The 21,366-nt window shown below is 35.0% G+C and overlaps 2 protein-coding genes and 1 pseudogene across 3 annotated transcripts; 2 read left to right on the top strand and 1 right to left on the bottom strand.

Annotated features, from left to right (window-relative positions):
• Positions 1-723: 723 nt before the first annotated feature.
• Positions 724-3,090, top strand: LOC143600779 (LIM domain-containing protein PLIM2b-like). The gene is made up of 4 exons (XM_077078365.1): positions 724-1,119; positions 1,489-1,597; positions 1,828-1,943; positions 2,579-3,090. Exons 1-4 carry the CDS (start codon positions 985-987, stop codon positions 2,912-2,914), a joined length of 696 nt encoding a protein of 231 aa, XP_076934480.1. The 5' UTR covers positions 724-984; the 3' UTR covers positions 2,915-3,090.
• Positions 3,091-8,483: 5,393 nt separating this feature from the next.
• On the top strand, positions 8,484-11,553 carry LOC143600780 (uncharacterized). The gene is made up of 6 exons (XM_077078366.1): positions 8,484-8,913; positions 9,075-9,253; positions 9,341-9,527; positions 9,789-10,005; positions 10,411-10,607; positions 10,931-11,553. The coding sequence occupies exons 1-6, from the start codon at positions 8,484-8,486 to the stop codon at positions 11,551-11,553; spliced, it is 1,833 nt and encodes a 610-aa protein (XP_076934481.1).
• A 1,775-nt stretch (positions 11,554-13,328) lies between these two features.
• On the bottom strand, positions 13,329-17,339 carry LOC143600778 (uncharacterized; annotated as a pseudogene). The gene is made up of 6 exons (XR_013147537.1): positions 17,091-17,339; positions 15,416-15,948; positions 14,931-15,135; positions 14,642-14,706; positions 14,363-14,572; positions 13,329-13,714 (listed from the first exon to the last, which is right to left on the bottom strand). The product of XR_013147537.1 is annotated as an uncharacterized LOC143600778 (transcript).
• Between the last annotated feature and the right edge of the window lie 4,027 nt (positions 17,340-21,366).

Below are 21,366 nucleotides of genomic sequence, written 5' to 3'. Positions count from 1 at the left end.
GAAGTTTCATCTATAAATGCTAGTATTCTTCTTTGTGATTAAATCCATTCGTGCACTATAACAATATATTGACAAATACAGTGTTTTTAATTGACTATGACAAGTACTCTATACTTTTTTTTTGTTTTGAGAATCCGAGTCTTTTATCTGGTGTAGAATTGAATATTAAAGACGGGGAAATGTGAGAGTTGTAAAAATTGTGAAATGTAATTACGTATTTATAGGTAATAGAAATAGGCATTATTGAAAAACTAAATATTAAATGGCCATATTCTTCTACCAAGCCCGAGTTCCACTACCCGTAGATCAAGCTTGCTACCAATACTAGGGGGTGGGGGGGACGACTAGTGCTACTACCCCAACTTGTAGGGATCCAATTGAACGCCACCGCATGCCCTTAATCTTTTAAGCTATGACTAATCCGTACATCAAAAATTCAGATAACTAAAATGCATATAAATAAAACAATAAATAATAAATGAGTCTAGTCTGAAAGATCGATTTACGAGCCAAGCTCGAGCTTTAGAAAAAATGGCATAAAACAAGTCAAACTCGAGCCTGAGCTCTCATAAGTCAAAACAAGCCAAACTTGAGCCTGGCTAGGCTCGTTTACACCACTAGGGTCCCATGAGTTTTTCATTTACGGGTTCTTACGGTTCAAAAAGATATTCCAATTCTTTACCAAAAAACACATGTGTCCTGTTTTATTTTAGACCGAGTCAAAACTTGAAAAAAAAAGCCACCCTCGTTACTAGCCTCAGAATTATTAGGATGTCCAATCAGGTGTTTGTATTCCATTGATTCAATCTAGTTCTGGTCAACAAACCATTTCAGAAAACTAGAAAATAATTAAGATGAAATATATTTTCAACATAAACATGATATTCTTTTTTCCTTTGATCCTCATTTGATTAATGAATTTTGTTAGGTACATTTCATCTTGTTTTGCATTAAATCTGGGAAAACAAATTAAGATCCGAAACAATGTCATTCACCGGAACTTTGGATAAATGCAAAGCTTGCGATAAGACGGTTTATTTTGTTGATTTATTGACCGCTGATGGGGTTACTTATCATAAAGCCTGTTTTAGATGCACTCATTGCAAAGGCACTCTTTCGGTTTGTCCCATATATCTTCTTCTCCTACATCTAAATAGTACATTGCGACGGAAATAAAATCGAAGTTTTTGATACAATTTGAAGACATGATTCTATCTGTTCGCTTTTGCGTATTTGCGAATGTGGAAAGTGAACAAATTATAAAAAAAAGATCATGTCATTTTCTTGTTTTTTTGTTTATTACTTTCAACATTCAAATCTGGTGTTTTTAAATCATAAAATCTAATATATAGGTTGTTTCGGATTATGATATCAAAATTTTGTTAAGTGTTGTATTTGTCTTTAATTAGTTGATAAATCTTCAAAAGTAAAAAAAAAAACAAAAACAAAAACAAAATAAGTTTTTTGATGTATAACATTATCTTGCAGATGGTCAATTACTCATCCATGGATGGAGTCCTTTACTGCAAGCCTCACTTTGAACAACTTTTCAAAGAATCTGGGAATTTCAGCAAGAATTTCCAAGCATCATGTAAGATCTTTTAATATTATAGATACATAAATATAAGTATGTACGTGTATAGTTATATGAAAAACATGTAAATCTTTATCGAAATATTTGTACGTAAGTGATTTTGATTTTCTATTTTATATCCAATTTTTGCAGCGAAACCAGATAGAGATACCACGGTATGCTAACTACATAATTCTATTACTTTTTCATCGAAAACATCAATTAAACTACATGTTTTTATGAATATAATGAGTGTTTAGAAATTAAAATGATGTTGCAGGCAAGAGCTCCAAACAAACTTTCATCTATGTTCTCTGGTACCCAAGACAAGTGTAGACAATGCAACAAAACGGTCTACCCCCTTGAGAAGGTTAGTAGAGTGCTTAGTACTATGAGACTAAATAATTTTAGGCATTGTTTTAAAAGTTCTTGTATTTCTAGACAACTTGTTACCCGTGCAAGCAAACTCATACTAGTTATTTGAAAACCTTTTGGAGTTTGTTAGCGTGCAAACAAACTCGACATGTTCGTTTGGGTGACAAGCGAACTCTGTAGAGTTTTTCACCGATCTTAACTTGTCACTCACATATATTCACCAAACATTGTGGAGTTCGCTATGTTAACCAGTTCGTATGCAAGGGAAGCGAACTACCTAAAGTACAAAAAACATCCAGAGAACGTTTAGAAGTATTTAGTTGAATCCTAAACCACCTATTAATCCAGAATAGTCCCGCTGTTTATTTTTTATAAAATCAACATCTTCTTACAAAAAAATGAGTTGAACCCTCTAGTTAAAGTTGATACTGAGGAGAAAGACCTGACCTATGACTTTATGTTTCCAACTTCCCATTCATGCTTTGTTACTATCTTTCATGCATGCTTTTAGCACTAATAGTGTCATAAAATGGGTAAGGAAGGTGGGAATTTGTACTCACCCTTACATTTCTATCAACCACAAAATTAGAAAACATATCGTGGTAAGCGAAATTCTTTGAACATTTGTAGGTGACGATGGAAGGCGAACCATATCACAAACTATGCTTCAAATGTGCACATGGAGGCTGTCCTCTTACACACTCATCATATGCTTCCCTTGATGGTGTTCTTTATTGCAAACACCATTTCGCTCAACTTTTCATGGAGAAAGGGAATTACAGTCATGTCCTCGAGGCCGCCAACAGAAAGAGCAATGTAAAGCCGGAGGACATTGCACCCGAGGCACCTCCACTAGAGGAGGAAGGTGCCGGAGAAGGAGGAGGTGGAGGTGGAGGTGGAGGTGGAGAGGAAGCAGGGGATGATAGCCAACCAGCTGAACCACCACAGGAAGAGGAACAATCCTAAATCACCACCTGAGGAGGAGCAATCATAAATATATTCTCAAATACTTTATATATAGAAATCTTGGTTTTACTTTTAATGTAATTTTGTCAAGCCATTTTTCTATATTTTCTTGACCATTGAAATTATGAGTTTTCAGTGGATTTGCTTTCAACTTTTTCCTTTATTTTCAAAGTTGATAATTTATAATGTCTAAACTTTTCAAATTCAGATATAATTCAAGTAACTAACTACCTTGAGGGCATGTGTAAAGGTGTAATATATTATCAGAAGTTATTGTTACCAAATTTTCAGCAATAAAAATGTAAGTTGCATAGTATGCTTTTTCCTGTGCCAAAAAGACATATGTTGGAGTATTTGTGTCTCCATGACTATGAGCATCAAAGTGTTCGCAGTTAACTAGTTGGCATATGTTGGACTTCTAATTGTTTCAATTTAAAGAAAATATATAGAGTTATAGAAAGTGAAATAAGTATAAATATCCTCGTTAATTATCAGATTATAGAAAATAAATAAAATTATAAGAAATTAAAGTGTTCCTGACTTCTTACCTAAAGATTACCGGCATGCTTATATTTTTCACTTCTGTGCTTTTTAGTGAGATCCGTTGGTAGTTAATGACATATCTCGTCTTTCGATGAAAAGTTGGTCACATACACCTGTCCTTCTAGTTCTAGTAGTGTTTTAGAGTTTTTGAGTATGTGAGAAATCTCTCCACAAGTTAAAAGAATCATACAAAATGAGAATTTATCAAATCTGCATGTTTTTGGTGTACTAACAACACTTATATGTTGTTTCTCATATATACTAAATGTCGATTCTTATGAATTTCTAGACAACAACTACATAGCATATCAGTGAAGGTTTTCGACAATGGATATCAGTTTTTGAGGACCTAAGGTTGGGAATCCGTGGGCTAGACGATATTTATTAATCGTATTAGAATCCTATGGTTCATTCATATCCCTAAATACCCTTCATTGTACAAATAGGAATATCCCTGGTCCAATATATGTTTGGTTTCCTAGATTTAACCATAAAACTGAAATTCGAATGGCTTTGCTAGACTTTTAACCATAAAACCGAAATTTGAATGACTTTGATTCCTCTTTAAGCGGTTTTGATTCAATTAAATTTCAATTTAATTAGTTTGTAATTGATGTAGCTGTCGTGGGCTAATAAAAAACGAAGTAGTTATATTGTCTAAATACCTATTACCAGTACGGGCAAGTAAGTTCGTCTTCAGAGGATAAGTGGAAAGTGCTGGTAAAGTGCATTATTTTGATTAAACAGTTTTGGACAGTCAATGTCAAGGGAATTTGAAAGAAGTTCAACTGGAAAAACAATTTGTCAAGCAAATAACTTTGATTGTATATGATTATGGGAAAAGTTAACCACCCCGAGCTTAGATTCAGTATTTAACTAATAACCTAAGACGTCATTAACGAGGATTCTACACATAAACTTGTTTTAAGTAATGATTTAGAAAAAAAAAGAGTTGAACTTAACGTGTTCTATTAACCAACAACAGTCTAAGATGTATCAAGTAATACTTGGTCATGAAGTACTAATCATGAACACTATAATGTTGAAACACAAGATAAATAATAATTAGACAGTTTAACTTCCAATACACAAGATAGGATTCATACATCAATAGAACATAAAACTCACTCTCAATTGATGAACAAAACCAAATAATAAAGTCATTTTACATGAATCCTATGTTAAACGTGTCCAACACCAAATCAGATTAAAGACTCCTAAAATCTTGGAGAATATTTAATATAATAATTTGTTTATTATAATATGATAAGTTAGTCTTATTTTATTTAATACTAATTGTATATGGTTTCGAATTCTGTATTTGAGTTAGTATAGGATTAGGAACCGTGGGTTTATTGGTTCAATGTGTTAGTTAAATTATTAAGTTTTTCTCGTTTGTCGTTTTCTTAATAAAAGAGTCGATCGTGTGTTGATCAAATCTTCGTGTTCGTGTTCTTGATTCACCCGCTAAAAGTTAAACAAGTGTTATCAGAGCCTAGGGTTCGTACCGGGAAGCGGTTTGAAGATTGAAGGTAGCCTCCGCCGGCGGGTGTGTCCGTCGGTGGAGGGCATGCGCTAAAGAAAGGGCTTGGGTCGCAATCAGAAGATTAACAACAACTGCAGGCTGACACAGTGAGCTGTTTTGGGTCAATTTGTCGTGCGGGACTGTCGTCTGGGAAGACGGCAGTGAACATCAAGGTTCGTGGTTGTTAGAGGAGATATACGGAGGTAGTCAATCTTGGTTGGCTAATGGCTCATGTCAAGAAGATTTTTCCATCCGCCGATTTTCTTAATAAAGAAGTACGTTACTGGTTTTTGTTTGTCAAACCAAAGTTGGTGTGCATGAAATTTGTTGCTTGCAATAAAGAACAAATTCAAGAAGTAATATGGGTTTTCTTATTCTATCCGTGAGATCAGTTCTTAATCGGGTAGTCGATTTCTTGTTCTTTCGTGATTTGTCTGTGATGGTCATAGGCTCCACTATAAAGGGTTGCAATCCTCTTTCCTTGTTCGTACAAGAGAAAAAAATACCATGTGCGTTGGTTTACTTTTTTTATTATTTTTTCTTTTGGTTTAATAAATAAAGGAGCTTAAAGCCAAAGTTTAATTTGATTTTTCTTTCTGTTTGATTGAAAGAAAAAGAGAACAATTGCAGCTATGTGATCTAGTAAGTTTTAAGCCAAAGTGATGATGTGATCTAGTTTTTAGTTTGATTTTCCCAATCGGAACGATCACGGTAAGTTTTCGATCAAAGGTGTGTCCAGATTCAGATAGCAGTAGGTTTCCGATCAAACCGAGAGCGGTGAGTTTCCGAAAGAATGTATGTCGAGATTTCAGTTGCGGTAAGTTTCCGATCGAACAAGGTGTATCCCGATTATGATTGTGGTACGATCAAACGAAGGTGTGTCCAAGTTTCGACGGTAGTACGTTTTTTTATGGAAGAAAGTCTTCGATCGTATAGGCTTAGGAGACCAAGAAATCGAACGTTTGGATTTAGTCTTTTGGGTTGCATCTAGGTTGTGTGTCAACTTTGTTTTGGTGTTCGTCGAGTAGAAGGTTTCGGTGGTGATGAGCCATCACCGTGTGTCGGGATGGTTAAATCACCGTGTGTTGAGCAACGATGTTGTGCCACGATCGTGTGTCGGTATGGTTAAGTCACCGGGATGGTTAAATCTCCGTGTGTCGGGATGGTTAGATCCTCGTATGTCAGGATAATTAAATCTCTGTGTGCCAAGTAGTTTAGTGGGTTGGATCGATGACCCAATAGTCTAGAGTGGTAGCGTTGTCGGGCTGTCTAAACGAGACAACAACATCGGATGTTCGGGTTTGCTTTCATGACGAAATCATAGAGTACAGAGCTGCAACAGTTCGAGGTGTTTGGATGTTGCTAGGAAACTATTACGATGCTGAAATCGGTGGTCAAGTGGTACCAAATGGTAGCGGTTTTGGGCTGCAAATTAGGACCATAAATGAGAGATCACGTTCAGTAATTTCGTGTGTGATATCGGGGGCTAAATCGGCGTGTACGAACTGTGTGTTCGAAGGTGAGCGTCAAAGATGATTTAGGCAGCATTCGATAAGTGCTGTTTGGATGTGAGATAAGTCCATCTCAGAGGTAGTGGTTCATAACCAAAGACCGAGTCGAGTCACGAGTGGTGTGGTTTGGACAAGAATTGTGAAGGGTGGAGAAATCTGGCTACTGTTACGTTCTCCAGAGAAATATTAGTGGGCCCCGAAGGTCCACTTTGAATGGATCATGTATTCATGTGATCAACATGCATGTTGATCAAGAAGCAATTATTGTGTGTTCAAGTTGCTTGGAGCCAAATTCTTTTTATTCCTTTTGTTGGTTAGGAAGAAGCCAAAGAAACAAGTGTGTTCTTGTTTGGAGTTGCAAGTATGAATCTAGAGGGAGTGTTGAAACTCAACATGTGAGCCGATGTCGGAAGACATGACAAGTTGTGTTGAGTCGAGGGTTGTTTCGAGCCGAGGTGTTTCGTGTATGTCATGGTTAGAAGAAGTTTGGTGTTGAGAGGGAGTGTTAAACGTGTCCAACACCAAATCACATTAAAGACTCCTAAAATCTTGGAGAATATTTAATATAATAATTTGTTTATTCATCATCATCATCATCATCGTACTCAGTATATCCCACCAATAGCAAAGCTATGGTAGGGTCTGAGGAGGGTAAGATGTAGACAGCCTTACCTCTACCCTCTAGGAATAGAGAGGCTGCTTCCGGTTAGTCTTATTTTATTTAATCCTAATTGTATATGGTTTCGAATTCTGTATTTGAGTTAGTATAGGATTAGGAACCATGGGGTTATATACCATTGGTTCAATGTGTTAGTTAAATTATTAAGTTTTTCTCGTTTGTCGTTTTCTTAATAAAAGAGTCGATCTTGTGTTGATCAAATCTTCGTGTTCGTGTTCTTGATTCACCTGCTTAAAGTTTAACATCCTACCCCCGGAGGTGATTACAAGATAAGTTTAGCCAAGAAACATGATGGAATCAATAAACCTGATGTTTGATGGAACCACCATGGAAGAAATCTTGATTAGAGAGGTTGGAGATGGTGGAAAAGCTCCCAAAATGGCTAGAAAAAGATCTCCCCGAAACCCTAAAACATATGGCTTTTATATTGATTTCTCGGACATTTTTCACATCAGGTTATCCATCGACGTACTGTACGCCAAGTTTGTCGTATCATATGCTAACTCTGCCAAAGCCATACTCCAAGTTTTTGCCATACGGTGATTCTAGCGCGTGGTACACCAACTATTTCGACTACTTTTCTCTTTCTCCATTGTACTGCACTTTCATTCCTTCGTTCCATCAAAAAGCTCCATAACACATACTTAAGCTCCAGATTAGCTCGTTTAAGAACCAGACACCAGCAATCATAACACATATTTAAGCTCCATAACACATATTTAAGCTCCAGATTTCTCGTTTAAGCTCCATAACACATATTTAGTTCTTTTCTCTCTCTGGTTGGTTTTGTATCAAGAATTAGGTTTCATCTCTTCAATCTTCAATTATTGATTGAGATTGTGTTTGTAACATGGTATCAAAGCATATACGGCTGTGATCCGTCATTCTTCCGCGTTCGTTTTCTATATGATATTTGGAGTTAGGGTTGTCAGATCTGAAACCCTTGTTTCTCGTGTGACAACATATATACGGCGTTCTGGTTACTCAATTGGGTCAAGAAGGCTTGATCGTTTGAATTAATTGTGTGTCAAAGAGTGGCTTCGTAACCCTAAGTGAAGGTTACGGGTCATCTGTGGAGATTATCGCTGTGAGATTGTTCCTTTCCTTTTTTATTTTTTATATACTGTTATTTTTTTTTTAATTGCATTAGGCATGACATGGCTGGGTTAGGGGTACCAGCATTGTTGAGTTTGTTACAGGTGTTTTTGCATTAGGCATCCTAGGGTTTTCGTGCATCATCTGTGTTTAGTTTAATTGGTGTGTGTGCTTCTGTGCTTCTTTCAATTCTATGTTAGTAATCTGATTTGTAAAATGGGTGATTCAGGTTCTTCTAGTAATGAAACTTTGATTAGTAAGTTAGAAGCTAGTAATCCTCTATACCTTCATCCCAGTGACTCATGCACCTTATCCATTATTAATGTGAAACTTAAAGGAACTGAGAACTATCGTGTTTGGTCTAATGCTATGAAACTTACTTTACAAGTAAAAAACAAAGTTGGGTTTATTAATGGTAAGTGTATAAAATCTGTTGATAATGAGGTGCTTGCTAGTCAGTGGGATAGGTGTAACTCTATCGTGCTTACATGGATTTTAAATTCTGTTAGTGATGAACTTTATGTGGGTCAAGTTTATTCTGAACTTGCTTTTGATGTTTGGGAAGAACTCATAGATACTTATGATAAGGTAGACGGATCTGTTGTATTTGGTCTTTATCAAAACATAAATTTACTAAGTCAAAATGGTACAACAGTTTCCGAATACTATCACAAGTTGTCTTCCATGTGGAAGCAATTTGATGCTATGGTTCAAATGTTCAATTGCCTTCATGTTCTTGCCAAGCCTCAAAGGGTTTTAATGATTTTAGCCAGTTGATTAAACTGATGCAATTTTTAATGTGATTAGATGATGTTTACCAGCCTGTTAGGACTAATTTGTTAACTAGGGATCCATTGCCTACTGTGAAAGCTGCATTTGCTATTATTTCAAGGGAAGAGTCTCACAGAAGTGCCAATGGATCCAAAAGCCATTTTCAAAATCTTGGTTTTGCTGCTAAGACCATCAACCTTTTGATAATAAAAAAGGTGTTTATAAGGGACCTAATCCTAATCTCAAATGTAATCATTGTGGTAAAATTGGTCATATGTTTTGAACTTTTGGGTTATCCACAGGGCTCAAAACCTAAAACCAATAAGTTTTCAAATCAAGCATCAAAAAATCTTTCTAACAATTGTAATAATGAGAAATCTGGTACATCATCCCACTCTAATATGACTAGTCTTACTTCTGATCAAATTTCAAGATTGTTAGGTTTGTTGGATAAACATGATCAGGGTCCTTCTGCCTCTAATATTGGAGGTAATTATGTATGTAGTTTTTCTAAAGGTGTTTTTTGTTTTACAAGTGGGTTGTCCACTTCTTTTGAGTCTACATGGGTTGTTGATTCTGGAGCTAACCAACATATGATTACGAATGATAAAAATCTTTTTAACCAAGTTGATGTAACCGAATTCAATATTAAAATTAAGCATCCAAATGGTTCAAGTGCCTTGGTAACTAAAATTGGTAGTGTCAAGTTAAGTAATAATGTCATTTTAAATGATGTGTTTGTTGTTCCAGAATATAATGTTAACCTACTATCTGTGTACAAACTTGCATGTGATAACAAGTTATCTGTTACATTTAATGAACATCATTGTTACATCCAGGACTCATATGCAAAGAGAACCCTGGTGACTGATAGTCAATTAGATGGTCTATACTTTTGTGGAGATGCTACTTTACCTGTTAAGGTGTGTTACAATAGTATAGAACAGAGTAATGTTTGGCATTCTAGGTTAGGACATCCAGCTTTCCAAGTACTTAAGGTTTTAAAGGATGATTTAAAAATAACTATTAAAAATGACGTTTCTCCTTGTGAAATTTGTCACTTGGCAAAACAACATCGGGAACCTTTTCCACTAAGTGATCATAAGTCATTAGTACTTGGAGAGCTGGTTCACTTAGATGTGTGGGGTCCATATAGGGTTAACAGTAAAGAGGGATATAGATATTTCTTGACTGTTGTGGATGATTTTACTAGAGTTGTTTGGGTCTATTTGTTAAGGAGTAAGAGTGAGGTTTTCTTTAACATTGAAAGTTTCTTTAAAATGGTAAAAACTCAGTATGGAAAAACTGTTAAAATATTTAGAAGTGATAATGGCACTGAGTTTGTTAATTCACAAATTCAATAATTTTTTAGAAATAATGGAATTATACATCAAACAACTTGCACTCATACCCCTCAACAAAATGGCATAGTAGAGAGGAAACATAGGCATTTGCTTAATGTTGCTAGGGCTTTGTTATTTGAAAGTGGTGTTCCTTTGTCTTTTTGGTCTGAATGCATTCTAACTGCCACATACTTAATTAACAGGACTCCCTCCTCTGTTTTAGAAGGTAAGTCTCCATATAAGTATTTGTTTGGTTTTAGGCCCTTCCTTAGACATTTGAGAAATTTTGGGTGTCTTTGTTTTAGCACTATTTTAAATAATACAAATAAGTTTGAGAAAAAGGTTGATAAATGTGTTTTTATAGGATATTCTTTTCAAAAAAAGGGATATAAGTTGTGGAATTTGGAAACTAAACAAGTTTTTTTCTCTAGAGATGTTAAGTTTTATGAAACTGTTTATCCGTTTAAAGATAGTATTTTTCAAAATGATTTAAAAAAATTACCGATGTTTCTGTTAATTCTTTGAATTTTTTTTATTTGTTTTCTGAAGATACTCATTCTTTCTCGAGTGGAAATACATCCGATGATGATGGGAGCGCGTCAGGCAGTACTTGCACTAGTGAACAACCACCTAGGGATAATTTTCAAGTTGAAGGCGGGGTTGTAGATCAGCAGCCTCTCAATCTTGATAATATCCCTAGTGAGGTAGTTACTAGTGTAGGCACAAATGCTGAAAATATCACTCCTGAGGGTAATCAAAACGTTTCTCAAAATAATAATCAAACAAATATGAGGAGGTCTTCTAGGGAGTCGAGGTTACCTAAATCCCTAAATGACTATGTTGTTGAGGGAAGGGTTAAGTATGGATTGGAAAGAGTGTTAAACTATTCTAACTTGTCCAAAGAAAATTTTTGTTTCACCTCTGTCTTAAACAAAACTATTGAACCAAGAAATTTTAGAGAGGCATCCTCCAACCAAAATTGGATCGATGCTATGAATGAAGAAATGGATGCTCTTAATAGGAATAATACTTGGGAAATAGTTGATCTCCCTAGTGGGAGAAAGCCCATTGGATGTAAATGGGTTTATAAAATTAAGTATAGATCCAATGGTGAAATAGAAAGATATAAAGCTAGGCTAGTCGCCAAAGGCTTTAATCAAAGAGAAGTATAGATTTTGGTGAAACGTTTACACCAGTTGTGAAAATGATTACTGTAAGGACAGTAATCTCTTTAGCTGTTAACAATAACTGGTCTTTATTCCAACTTGACGTTAATAATGCTTTTTTTGTATGGTGATCTTTATGAGGATGTTTACATGAATCTACCTCCTGGTTATTTTTCTAAAACTGATACTAAAGTATGCAAACTAACTAAGTCTTTGTATGGACTAAAACAAGCCCCTCGGATGTGGAATGAAAAACTTGTTGGTGTTTTACTTGATATTGGTTTTGAACAAAGCAAGTTAGATCATTCTTTGTTTGTTAAAACCTTAGGTGATGATGTTATTGTTCTTTTGGTATATGTCGATGATATTGTCATCACTGGTACTAGTACAAAAGAAATTAATATCATAAAAGGGTTGTTAAAAACCAAGTTTCTTATTAAAGATCTTGGTAAACTCAAATATTAATTTGAGTAGGTCCATTCAGGTTGTTAAAACCAAGACCGGAGACCAGTTGGCTGATGTTTTTACTAAGGGTTTGTTTCCTATTCAGCATGATTACCTGTGTGAAAAGTTGGGAATGATTGATATGTTTGAGTAATGAATTGTGGGCGGGTGTTAAAAAGGTAATATCTAATTACAATTCATACTCCTGTTATTAGTTTTATTTGTTATGTTTTAATGTGGTGTTTATCTTGTTTTGCATGTTGGTCTTGAGAGAGAACGTTTATAAATGATGTGGGCTTTCTAGTGGCAAAATAGAAGATATGGGCTGCATTTAAAAGGAGAAGTTCAGGCCCATTTTGGCCCTTCACGAGCTGCTGTTACAATGAATATAAACGATAGATTACTTGTTTTAGACTTAGAGATTTTCAATATATTTTAGTTCTTTTCTCTCTCTGGTTGGTTTTGTATCAAGAATTAGGTTTCATCTCTTCAATCTTCAATTATTGATTGAGATTGTGTTTGTAGTTGTTCACTCATGACTTTAATCGTTTAAAGATGTGTAAGCTAGCATAACCCAGCCAAACACCTTTTGATACCAACTCTAAAGTTGGTATTACAGGCCCCCTAGTTTAGGACCCCCTCGCCATATCAAAATATTGTTGGTGCTTATTATATTTAAGGCTCACTAAAACAACTATCCCGTGTGTGGTTCAACATGTTTATCTATATATGCATGATCCCTGGAGACCACAATTTAGTAACCTCAAGCATGCATATGCTATGTTATATGAAAGGCATTTCAGATCATGGGCTACAACTATACATTTTGCCTCATAGCAGCATATTTTGACACTTAATGTTGTCCAAATACTCATAGATCTACTTCTTGGTCTAATACCAGGTTATGGATATTGTTGCATAATTTTGTTCTTGATCTACTTCGTGCAGTCATAGTCTACTCTAACAACATCATTGTTATCTATCAGCCATCAAACATATACAACATCAAGACACCAAATAGAGTAGCATTCACTTAGATTGGCAAACCAACTTCGTGTTTTCATGTTCTGTCAACCTCCTCGTATATGGAAAACACTTCAATATATATATTTTGAGGCCATTTTACACATGAGTTTGATCAATATGACAAATTTCCTGAAAGAACTGAAAGGAGAAAACAAAATACAATATTTATGCTTACATTTATTGTATTTTATGTCGCATTTGTAACTTTTTAGTTTCACTTAATCACTTGTTAGCAACACAATGAGGCTGACTTTGAAGCAATAGCGGTGACCATAATATAAAGTCATTGGAACTCAGAAGTTAAAAGCCATTAAAGACAAACAAGAAAAAATGATCAAGGTTTCAAGCTTTGATTTTTCCAATATTCATCTTCCCACATTTCAACTTGTTTTATCGTGCTTATTCTGTTGTCTATGATAGCTTTAATTGTCGAGGGATCGTATGGTGGAGGCATGGTACATGGGACCGCGTCTGTAGGGTACCGCACGAGTGATTCCTCCATGAACTTCCTCCAGTTTCCATCTGCAAAGCATGCCATTGACTCTGAACATAACTCAAATGCATTTGGAGGGACGGTAGGTTTGAACTTTAAAAGCTTAGCATATTCGGTCAGTAAATGTAACATGTAGTCATAAACGTAGTCCATATTCATGTCCTCGTGAATGAACCGGCTTGACGCCTCGCCAATCTCTTGAGCCTGGTGGGTTCATGTAGTTAAGACTTCATTGAAACAAAATAAATGCTCCTGGTTGTAAGTAAACATAATATGTACTAAAAGAGTAAAAGACACCTAAATTTATCATCTTTTTATAAAGACAAAATTACCCTTAACAAAAGTTCGAAAACAAAGTTTTTGTAGAATCAGTAGATTATAGAATATAAGAATAGTAGATTTTATTTTGGTTTTGTAAAAATGGACAGCGATTGAACCTTCACGCCTTAGAAACACAAAGACTTGGTGATACCAGCGAATTCGGTGTCTCGTTTACGAAAAAGTCGAATTCAAAGTTCGTAAGAGCGAATTCAAATTTTTGTAAATTTAACATTCTCATTGAATACATAATTTATTTTCTAAATACATATTGTTTATGTTTCGATTATAAATTGTATTCAAAACTAAGTTTTGTCAAAATAAAGTATTTTTTTTGTCCCTTGTCGCTTAAACCCTTTATCCAACTGATTTTTGCAACCAAAAATCTTAAACCAACAACTTTATCGACCATAATTTTTGTGTATACGTAGCCACAGGCATTTCAACTAGTTTGTTTTGAACGAAACATCAACCAGATTTTGTCAGTCACTAATTCGTTATAGCTTTTGCGCAAAATAGCAGTGAATCTTTTACCTTGGAAGTGTGATTGTTGCCCCACTCGACCGAAATTTAAGTGATTTACACATGTCAGTGGACCGAATAGGCCAGAAATGCTCGAGTGGTGCCATCCCTCTTGTAAAGAAAGTGAAGTAACGTGGGGTGATATATAACGTAGGCGAATCGCAGGCCAATATGTATTTCTCACTTACAGACCATGACCATCCTTCTATGTATATTTTATACCTGCTCATTCGTGAATAAGTTTATCAAATATTAATATCCTGCAACATTTGACAATGTATATATGTCTACCTGTAAGTACACTGATCTTCAATTTTTGAGTTTTTGTATCCATGCTCTGATTCATTAATCCAATCCTGTTTCATATGACCATCAGGTACTAAACTTAAAATACGCGAGTGAAGACCATAAGATTATAACGAGTAAATTAAGGTTAGGCCCTTGATTGACTTAAGAAAAAATCTGTTTAGTTTAAGGATCCAACTAGTGAACACCACATCATCACCCAGTGCTGCTGTCGAAACTAAATGATGGGGGCATGTTAACATTACACTTGAAATATATAAAATCAAATAAGTACCTGGTTAAACAAACGAGTATTCCAGTCAATATTATGAGTAGTGTTGGTAGTAACATTGCACTTGATAAGGTCAGCCCTGACAGGGGAGACAGCAGGGTTACCCCTCCAATAAGCAAAGGGTACCCTATCCTTCCATTTTACTCTCTTGTTACCTTCTTTAATATTCTTCAGTGTCACTTCCCATGGCTTTTGATTTGTCTCTGGCCTATCACATGCAATACAATGAAAACCAACCATCATTTGGGTGTTTCTTGAATGATTTTGTTCTAATATATACATTTTTATGTATCACATGAGATCATAACATTAACTAGTAATTTTTTTGATCATAAAAAAACCGTTTACGTGTAAACGCATCAATTAGTAATTTGTCACTTGAATTTATGATTATAAAAATTCAAGAGCTCAACTTATAAATTATATGTTTTTACGAACGCAATAGAATTAAAAGAGTCTATAAGTAATAAAGAATTTTAGTTAGTTACCATCCCCAAAAAGACCAATCGGGTGAGACGATATCTAAGCTCCATGGATCTGAGCAGTACTTGAACAGCGGAGGAGGCCCAGGATTAGGCCTCCTCTTGAAATACGGGTTTATGTTATACACGGGTCGATCATCGCAATCAAACATAAGCTCGAGATCAGGAATCCTTCCAGGGTACAACCTTAGCAACTGCTGAAACCCCCATAATGTAAATAAATCTCGAGTTTGAATTGATTTTCTAAAGGTTTCAACATATGCTTTTCCTTCAAGAATTATTAGCCTGAAATGTGCACTTCGTTTCGCTACCTCCAACATCTCTCTTGTGATCCCTGTTGCTTTCCAATGCTGTAGATCTTCGTGGATCCAACGAAAGTAATCAGGGCATGTGTAGACCGATGAACGGTTTATATTTTTGTGTGTTGTTGGGAAGTTCTTGGGACATGACAGTGTTTGATTCCATGCCAAACATTCAAGAGGGAACTCATAGATCTCTTTTTTTTTAAATTGCAAAATGGGCTGATCTGATAACATATACTAGATGCACAGCAAGAAATCATAGTTAGATTATAACATAAAACGGACAAGATCTGTAACAGCGCATGAATATGTTTTAACTTTAGATTCCTGGTATTAGAATTTCACACCAGAGTTATCTTTACACACGATATCTTACATTTAATCCCATACCGTTTCAAATTGTGGAAATTGGACAATCATATTGACCAAAATTTTTCAAAGATCATCTATGGCTATAATGATCATCCGGATATTGTTCAAAAGACCGTTCTTACCAAGTAATTTTTAAAGTTTGACTGTTTGTTAATCAAAATGACCGTTTGAGTTATATTTGGCCAGTCATTTGATGTAGTGAAATCATGTTTTTGTGTGTGGGGGGGGGGGGGGGGATTAGCTATGGCATTAACCTTTCACATATGTAACAACGATCGATACAAAAGGACCACATATTACTAGGGGTGTTCAGAATAAAACAAAAAAAAACCGAAAACCAAATCACATCCGTAATCGAAAAAACCGAATCCAAAACCAAAATTGATTGACGGTTCAATTTACAAATCTGTTTTTTTAATGACTATTCGATTTATTCGGCTAACTGAATTAACTGATTAAATATGATATGTGTTAATTATTTTGTATATGGCTCATTCTTTTTAAGCTTGTTTATAATATGTAGTCCAATGTCCATATTCATATTAGACCTACTCTATCTTTAACTGTTGAAGACTATTAATCATTTTGGATGTTCTATGATGTTTAAGACTTTATGGTTAGGATGGTTTTTTTATGGTTGACTGATTGTATGCATAAGATTATTTAATGGTTTAGATGTTTTACTATATGGCCTTTAACTTTTGGTTTTTAGGATGTATATGTTGTGTTTGTTTATTATGGCCTTTAACGAATGTTCATATCCGGAACACAAATTGAAACCAAACTGAATTGAATTGATTACAGGTTCAGTTACCCACTTTCCCAATTCGATTAAGTTCGGTTTTCGATTAGGGGTACAAAAATCTCATTATTGAACAAATCAGACCGAACAAATTAAATAAATTGTTAACCGAACCGCTGAGCACCACTGCATAGTACATATGCATCATTTTACGCGTGAATACAATAATTCATAAAGAAAGTTATAGGGTTTAACGGTGACTTACGAGGCGTAACCAGCACGCAATCATCAAGAACATGCAAATTGAAACAAAGCTTGCAACTAGAATCAACAACGATGTTATGGCATTATTATGATGACCGACCGTTGGCTTAGGCCTAAGCCGGTTTATGTTTCTACATTTATCTTTATACAAATCTTTCATATTTGTAAGTTGCTGAGTATATTTTCACCCAATCTATATATATGCAAAATGCATCATGTTTGTGGCCATTGGATTTACATGTGAAAGCAAGCATGGCCTATAATGGTGGGGGGTAACTTTTAAGCATACGCAAATATGGATAAAAATGTGACCAAAACATTGATATATCATGAGATCTTATACTTCCACCACATACATTAGGACGTGCACTTTGCATTAAAATGTGTACTAAAGAGATCTCAGAGCTATGATACATATATCATGTGAAGCATAATGAGGAAACGGTTAAAGATGGTCCATCAAACTAATAAAGTTAGAAATATAAAAATAAAATTACTTTTTGTCTATTTTTTTCTTTTTATACGCTAAAGTTCAAAAAACCATTAAATGTTTTAACGTGACATCTCAGCTCTAGTTGTAGCTAACATAAATTGCAAGATAATTAAAAAATAAATAACTAAAAAGTTATATATGATTTAAGCTCGATCGTGACATCTTATATAAATCACAGTATTTATTAACACACCAAACATATTCAGCCAACATAAATTGCGACTCTATTTTAAATAATTACATAGCTAAAATTTTTTTATTAGGTAAGTAAAATTGTAACATCCCGAAATTTCCATGAATAATACTAATATATTAATTACGTCGGAAGAGTTAAATTGAGTTAGTAGAAAAATAATAATAAAGATATAAGGATGATAAGCTAAAATAGATGGAATTAGATCATGGACTTAAAATGAAGATGACACTAAGGTCCATGGGCTTAGGGAGTATAAATATCCCTTAAACTCTAAATCCTTTCCATCTCCATCATTCTACACCTTAGCCTACACCATCAAAAACACACACTTAAGCCAAACACTCTCTACACTATTTTATTCAACGATCCAAGACCAACCGAATGTAAGAAATCATTTATCTCAGCTGACCCAACAATTTAGAACCAGACACCGCAGCCCCGGGATGCCGAATGAGCCGTTTGAATCTGGATATAACTTTATTCGGGTGTTTAATCAACCAAAAACGAGCTTAAGGGCCACCTTAGCTTGGATCTGGACACCCCGAAGCTACCTGGGTTATAAACAATCAAAATCCGGCCAACCATGGTTGCTAACGGGACCGGAGTCGAAGAAAAACCCTAAAAGCGAGAAGAAGAAGGCCGATCTGAACATATACGGGCGTATATGTATATACAGGCGTATATGTATGTATAACGTATATGTACGTATACTGTGTATGTATGTATGTCATATATGTATATAGAACATATATATATGTATAATGTGTATTTATGTATGTCGTGTACTCGTGTATGTATGTATGCCGTACATGTATGCATACCATGTATGTATGTATGTTGTGTATGTATGTCGTATATGTATACAGAACCTATATGTATGTATAACGTATACGTATGACGTATATGTATGTATAACGTATACGTATATAAGCAAAGAATATGGACTTATACGGTATGCTAAGAACAATGAACTAATTAATAATGAAAGGTAACGTTTAAAACGGGAAATGACCTAGAAAGAAAGGCGGAACTTCAGTTTTCTGATGAGGTTATTAGTAAAGACTTATTAACGAAAATAAAATTTTTCCAAGCTGACCTGGCAGATCGACCCCAGCCAAGGGCTCTGCCCCTTGGACCCTGCTAGAGGCTGTTGCCCCTAGACCACGTTGTCAGGGGCACTGCCCCGGGTTCGTTGAGGGCTATATTAAACTAGAAATATGATATGGGTAGTGATAGATAATTGATACGTGTAATTGTTATACAGTCAGTCGTGCCTAGTTAAGGAAGGGAGTTACATTAACTCGGAAAGGAACCGAGCTCAAGTGAGTTTTCGGGATTGTGTGCATACTCGATATGATTAGTTAATACACTTACCTTAAGTGGTAAGTGTATGATATATGAATACTTGTGAATAATATGCGTATGTTTATGAATGAATAATGTATGTATAATATACGAAATGATATATAAAAGAGTTAAGGATATGTGTGAAGTATATAAATATATTATAAAAATAAGGTATATATGAATTGACAGTAAGAGGGTGGCAGACGCTAATAGTATCTGTGAAAGGAGGGTGGCAGACCCTAATAATATCCGTGAAAGAAGGGTGGTAGACCTTAATAATATCTGTAAAAAAAGGGTGACATACCCTAATAATATCTGTGAGGTTATAGGGAAAAAGACTCTTTAAAACGTAGAAATAATTATGTATGTTTAAGTAAGCTAAAACAAGAAAGTATGAAAGAACGAAAGTAAGAAAGTAAGAATGAAGGTACGTACTTATATATGTACGAAAGAAAGTAAAGTAGGTTAAGCATGTAGTATATGAATGTATTGTATGTTGCATGATTAACTAGAACTCACTCAGCGTAGCTAACTTTTAGTATGCACGCAGGTAAATAGGTTAAAAGAGCTAGCATGAGGATGACACATGACATGGATTGAATGGCTGACATCTAAAGATGGAAGACCTGATGTTTTATTTTATATTTATGTTGAGAAAATTTGTGATGTGTTAAGACAAGTATTCTATGGTTTGTAAGAAATGATTGGTTTTTATTATTTCGCGAAAAGTTTTAATTAACTCTGATATTTAGAACATTGTTTATGAATAAATCTAACGTCAAAGTAGGGTACCAAGATCGGGTCTTACAAAAATTCTAAACATATATAAGGTTGAGTTATAATACATTTTTTTTTTAAGGTTGCATCATCTTTATACTGTAAATGCATGTTATGATCATTGATGTCTTTTTTCTTGATTTTCTAATAGCCAATAGGTGTTAAACTAGGTGTTGTCGCCCGTGAGTGGATTCGCAAAGGGGTGGCGCAAGCCACGTAGGCCACACACACCGCCGCGACTGCCCCTGTGAGCGAGCGGCCGCGAGCCCGCTTATGTGGGCTGAATTGAACCGTTGAGTGGGGAATTTTAAGGTGATGGATGGGTTGCATTTGATTGTTTAAACATAAAAAAATAATAATAAATTTCTATACTAACCGATAACCATACACACTTTCACAAAGCAATAAAACTCACTAATTCTACTCAGTTTTCTCTAATACACCCATTTATAAACCAAATATGCAATGGAATTCCTTGTCTTCGGAGGAAGACGACCTTATTTTTGAAACCGAGAGGATAACGGTTAACCTGTTGGTTGAACGGTTTCAAGGGCGACTGACTAAAAAGACAATCACCTCTTCTTCGTGATCGATTGGACGCTAATGAAACTTTGTTACGTCACTATTTTAGCTCCGATCCCGTTTATGACGAACAAAATTTTCGGCGTCATTTCGAATGAGTAAACAACTATTCATGCATTTATCCTTAGTTACGTCACTATCTAATCAGTATCCTTTTTTCAACAATGACTTTTAAAAACCCTTAGTTATTACCCACTATATTTTTTTACGGAAGCTAGTGTCAGGCCCGTCTCCGAGAATGCTAAAAGAAATTTAGGCCTCGTGCGAGACAACTTTTGGGCCTCCTGCTTATAATATAAACTCATCAATTATATATAAAAAACCACAATACGAATACAACTATGATAAAATAAAGCTTGTGACATATCCCTTATAATGAACAAAACAAAACTAGTGTATCAAAACGATGGAACTTAAGCAAACTTTGAGGCTCTTTTAGCGTTTTGGGAAGCAAAGCTCTCGATCAAGTCTTTATAATCCATACCTTCTAATATTTCGTTTTCAATAGATATCATTGCCAATCTGTTGAGTCTTTCTTACGACAACAACTTCAATTTGGAAAAGCTTCTTTCTGTCGATGCCACCGTTACCGGAATTGTCAAAAGCACTTCATATGCATTTATAGCATTAGGGAAATGACCAAGCCGCTTGATATTATTTAAAGCATCAAAAGGGCTAACAATGTGACTCGGTAAGAATGTCTCGATCAAAAAATATATATTCACCATTCATTATTACTAGAAAAAAAAACAAAAACAAAACAACTCATCTACTCAAAAAATTAACAAAAGACTCCTATTAGACAAACTCACAAACACAAAATACTTTCTCTCAAAAAAGTTAATGGTAAAAAAAACATCTCACACTGATCAACGAAGTGTC

This window comes from Bidens hawaiensis, unplaced genomic scaffold (assembly GCF_021521415.1).
Source record: "Bidens hawaiensis isolate Kalapana, Puna unplaced genomic scaffold, B.hawaiensis_p1.1 tig00054893_1, whole genome shotgun sequence".
Lineage (NCBI taxonomy): Eukaryota > Viridiplantae > Streptophyta > Magnoliopsida > Asterales > Asteraceae > Bidens > Bidens hawaiensis.
This window is presented reverse-complemented; position numbering and strand designations above follow the sequence as displayed.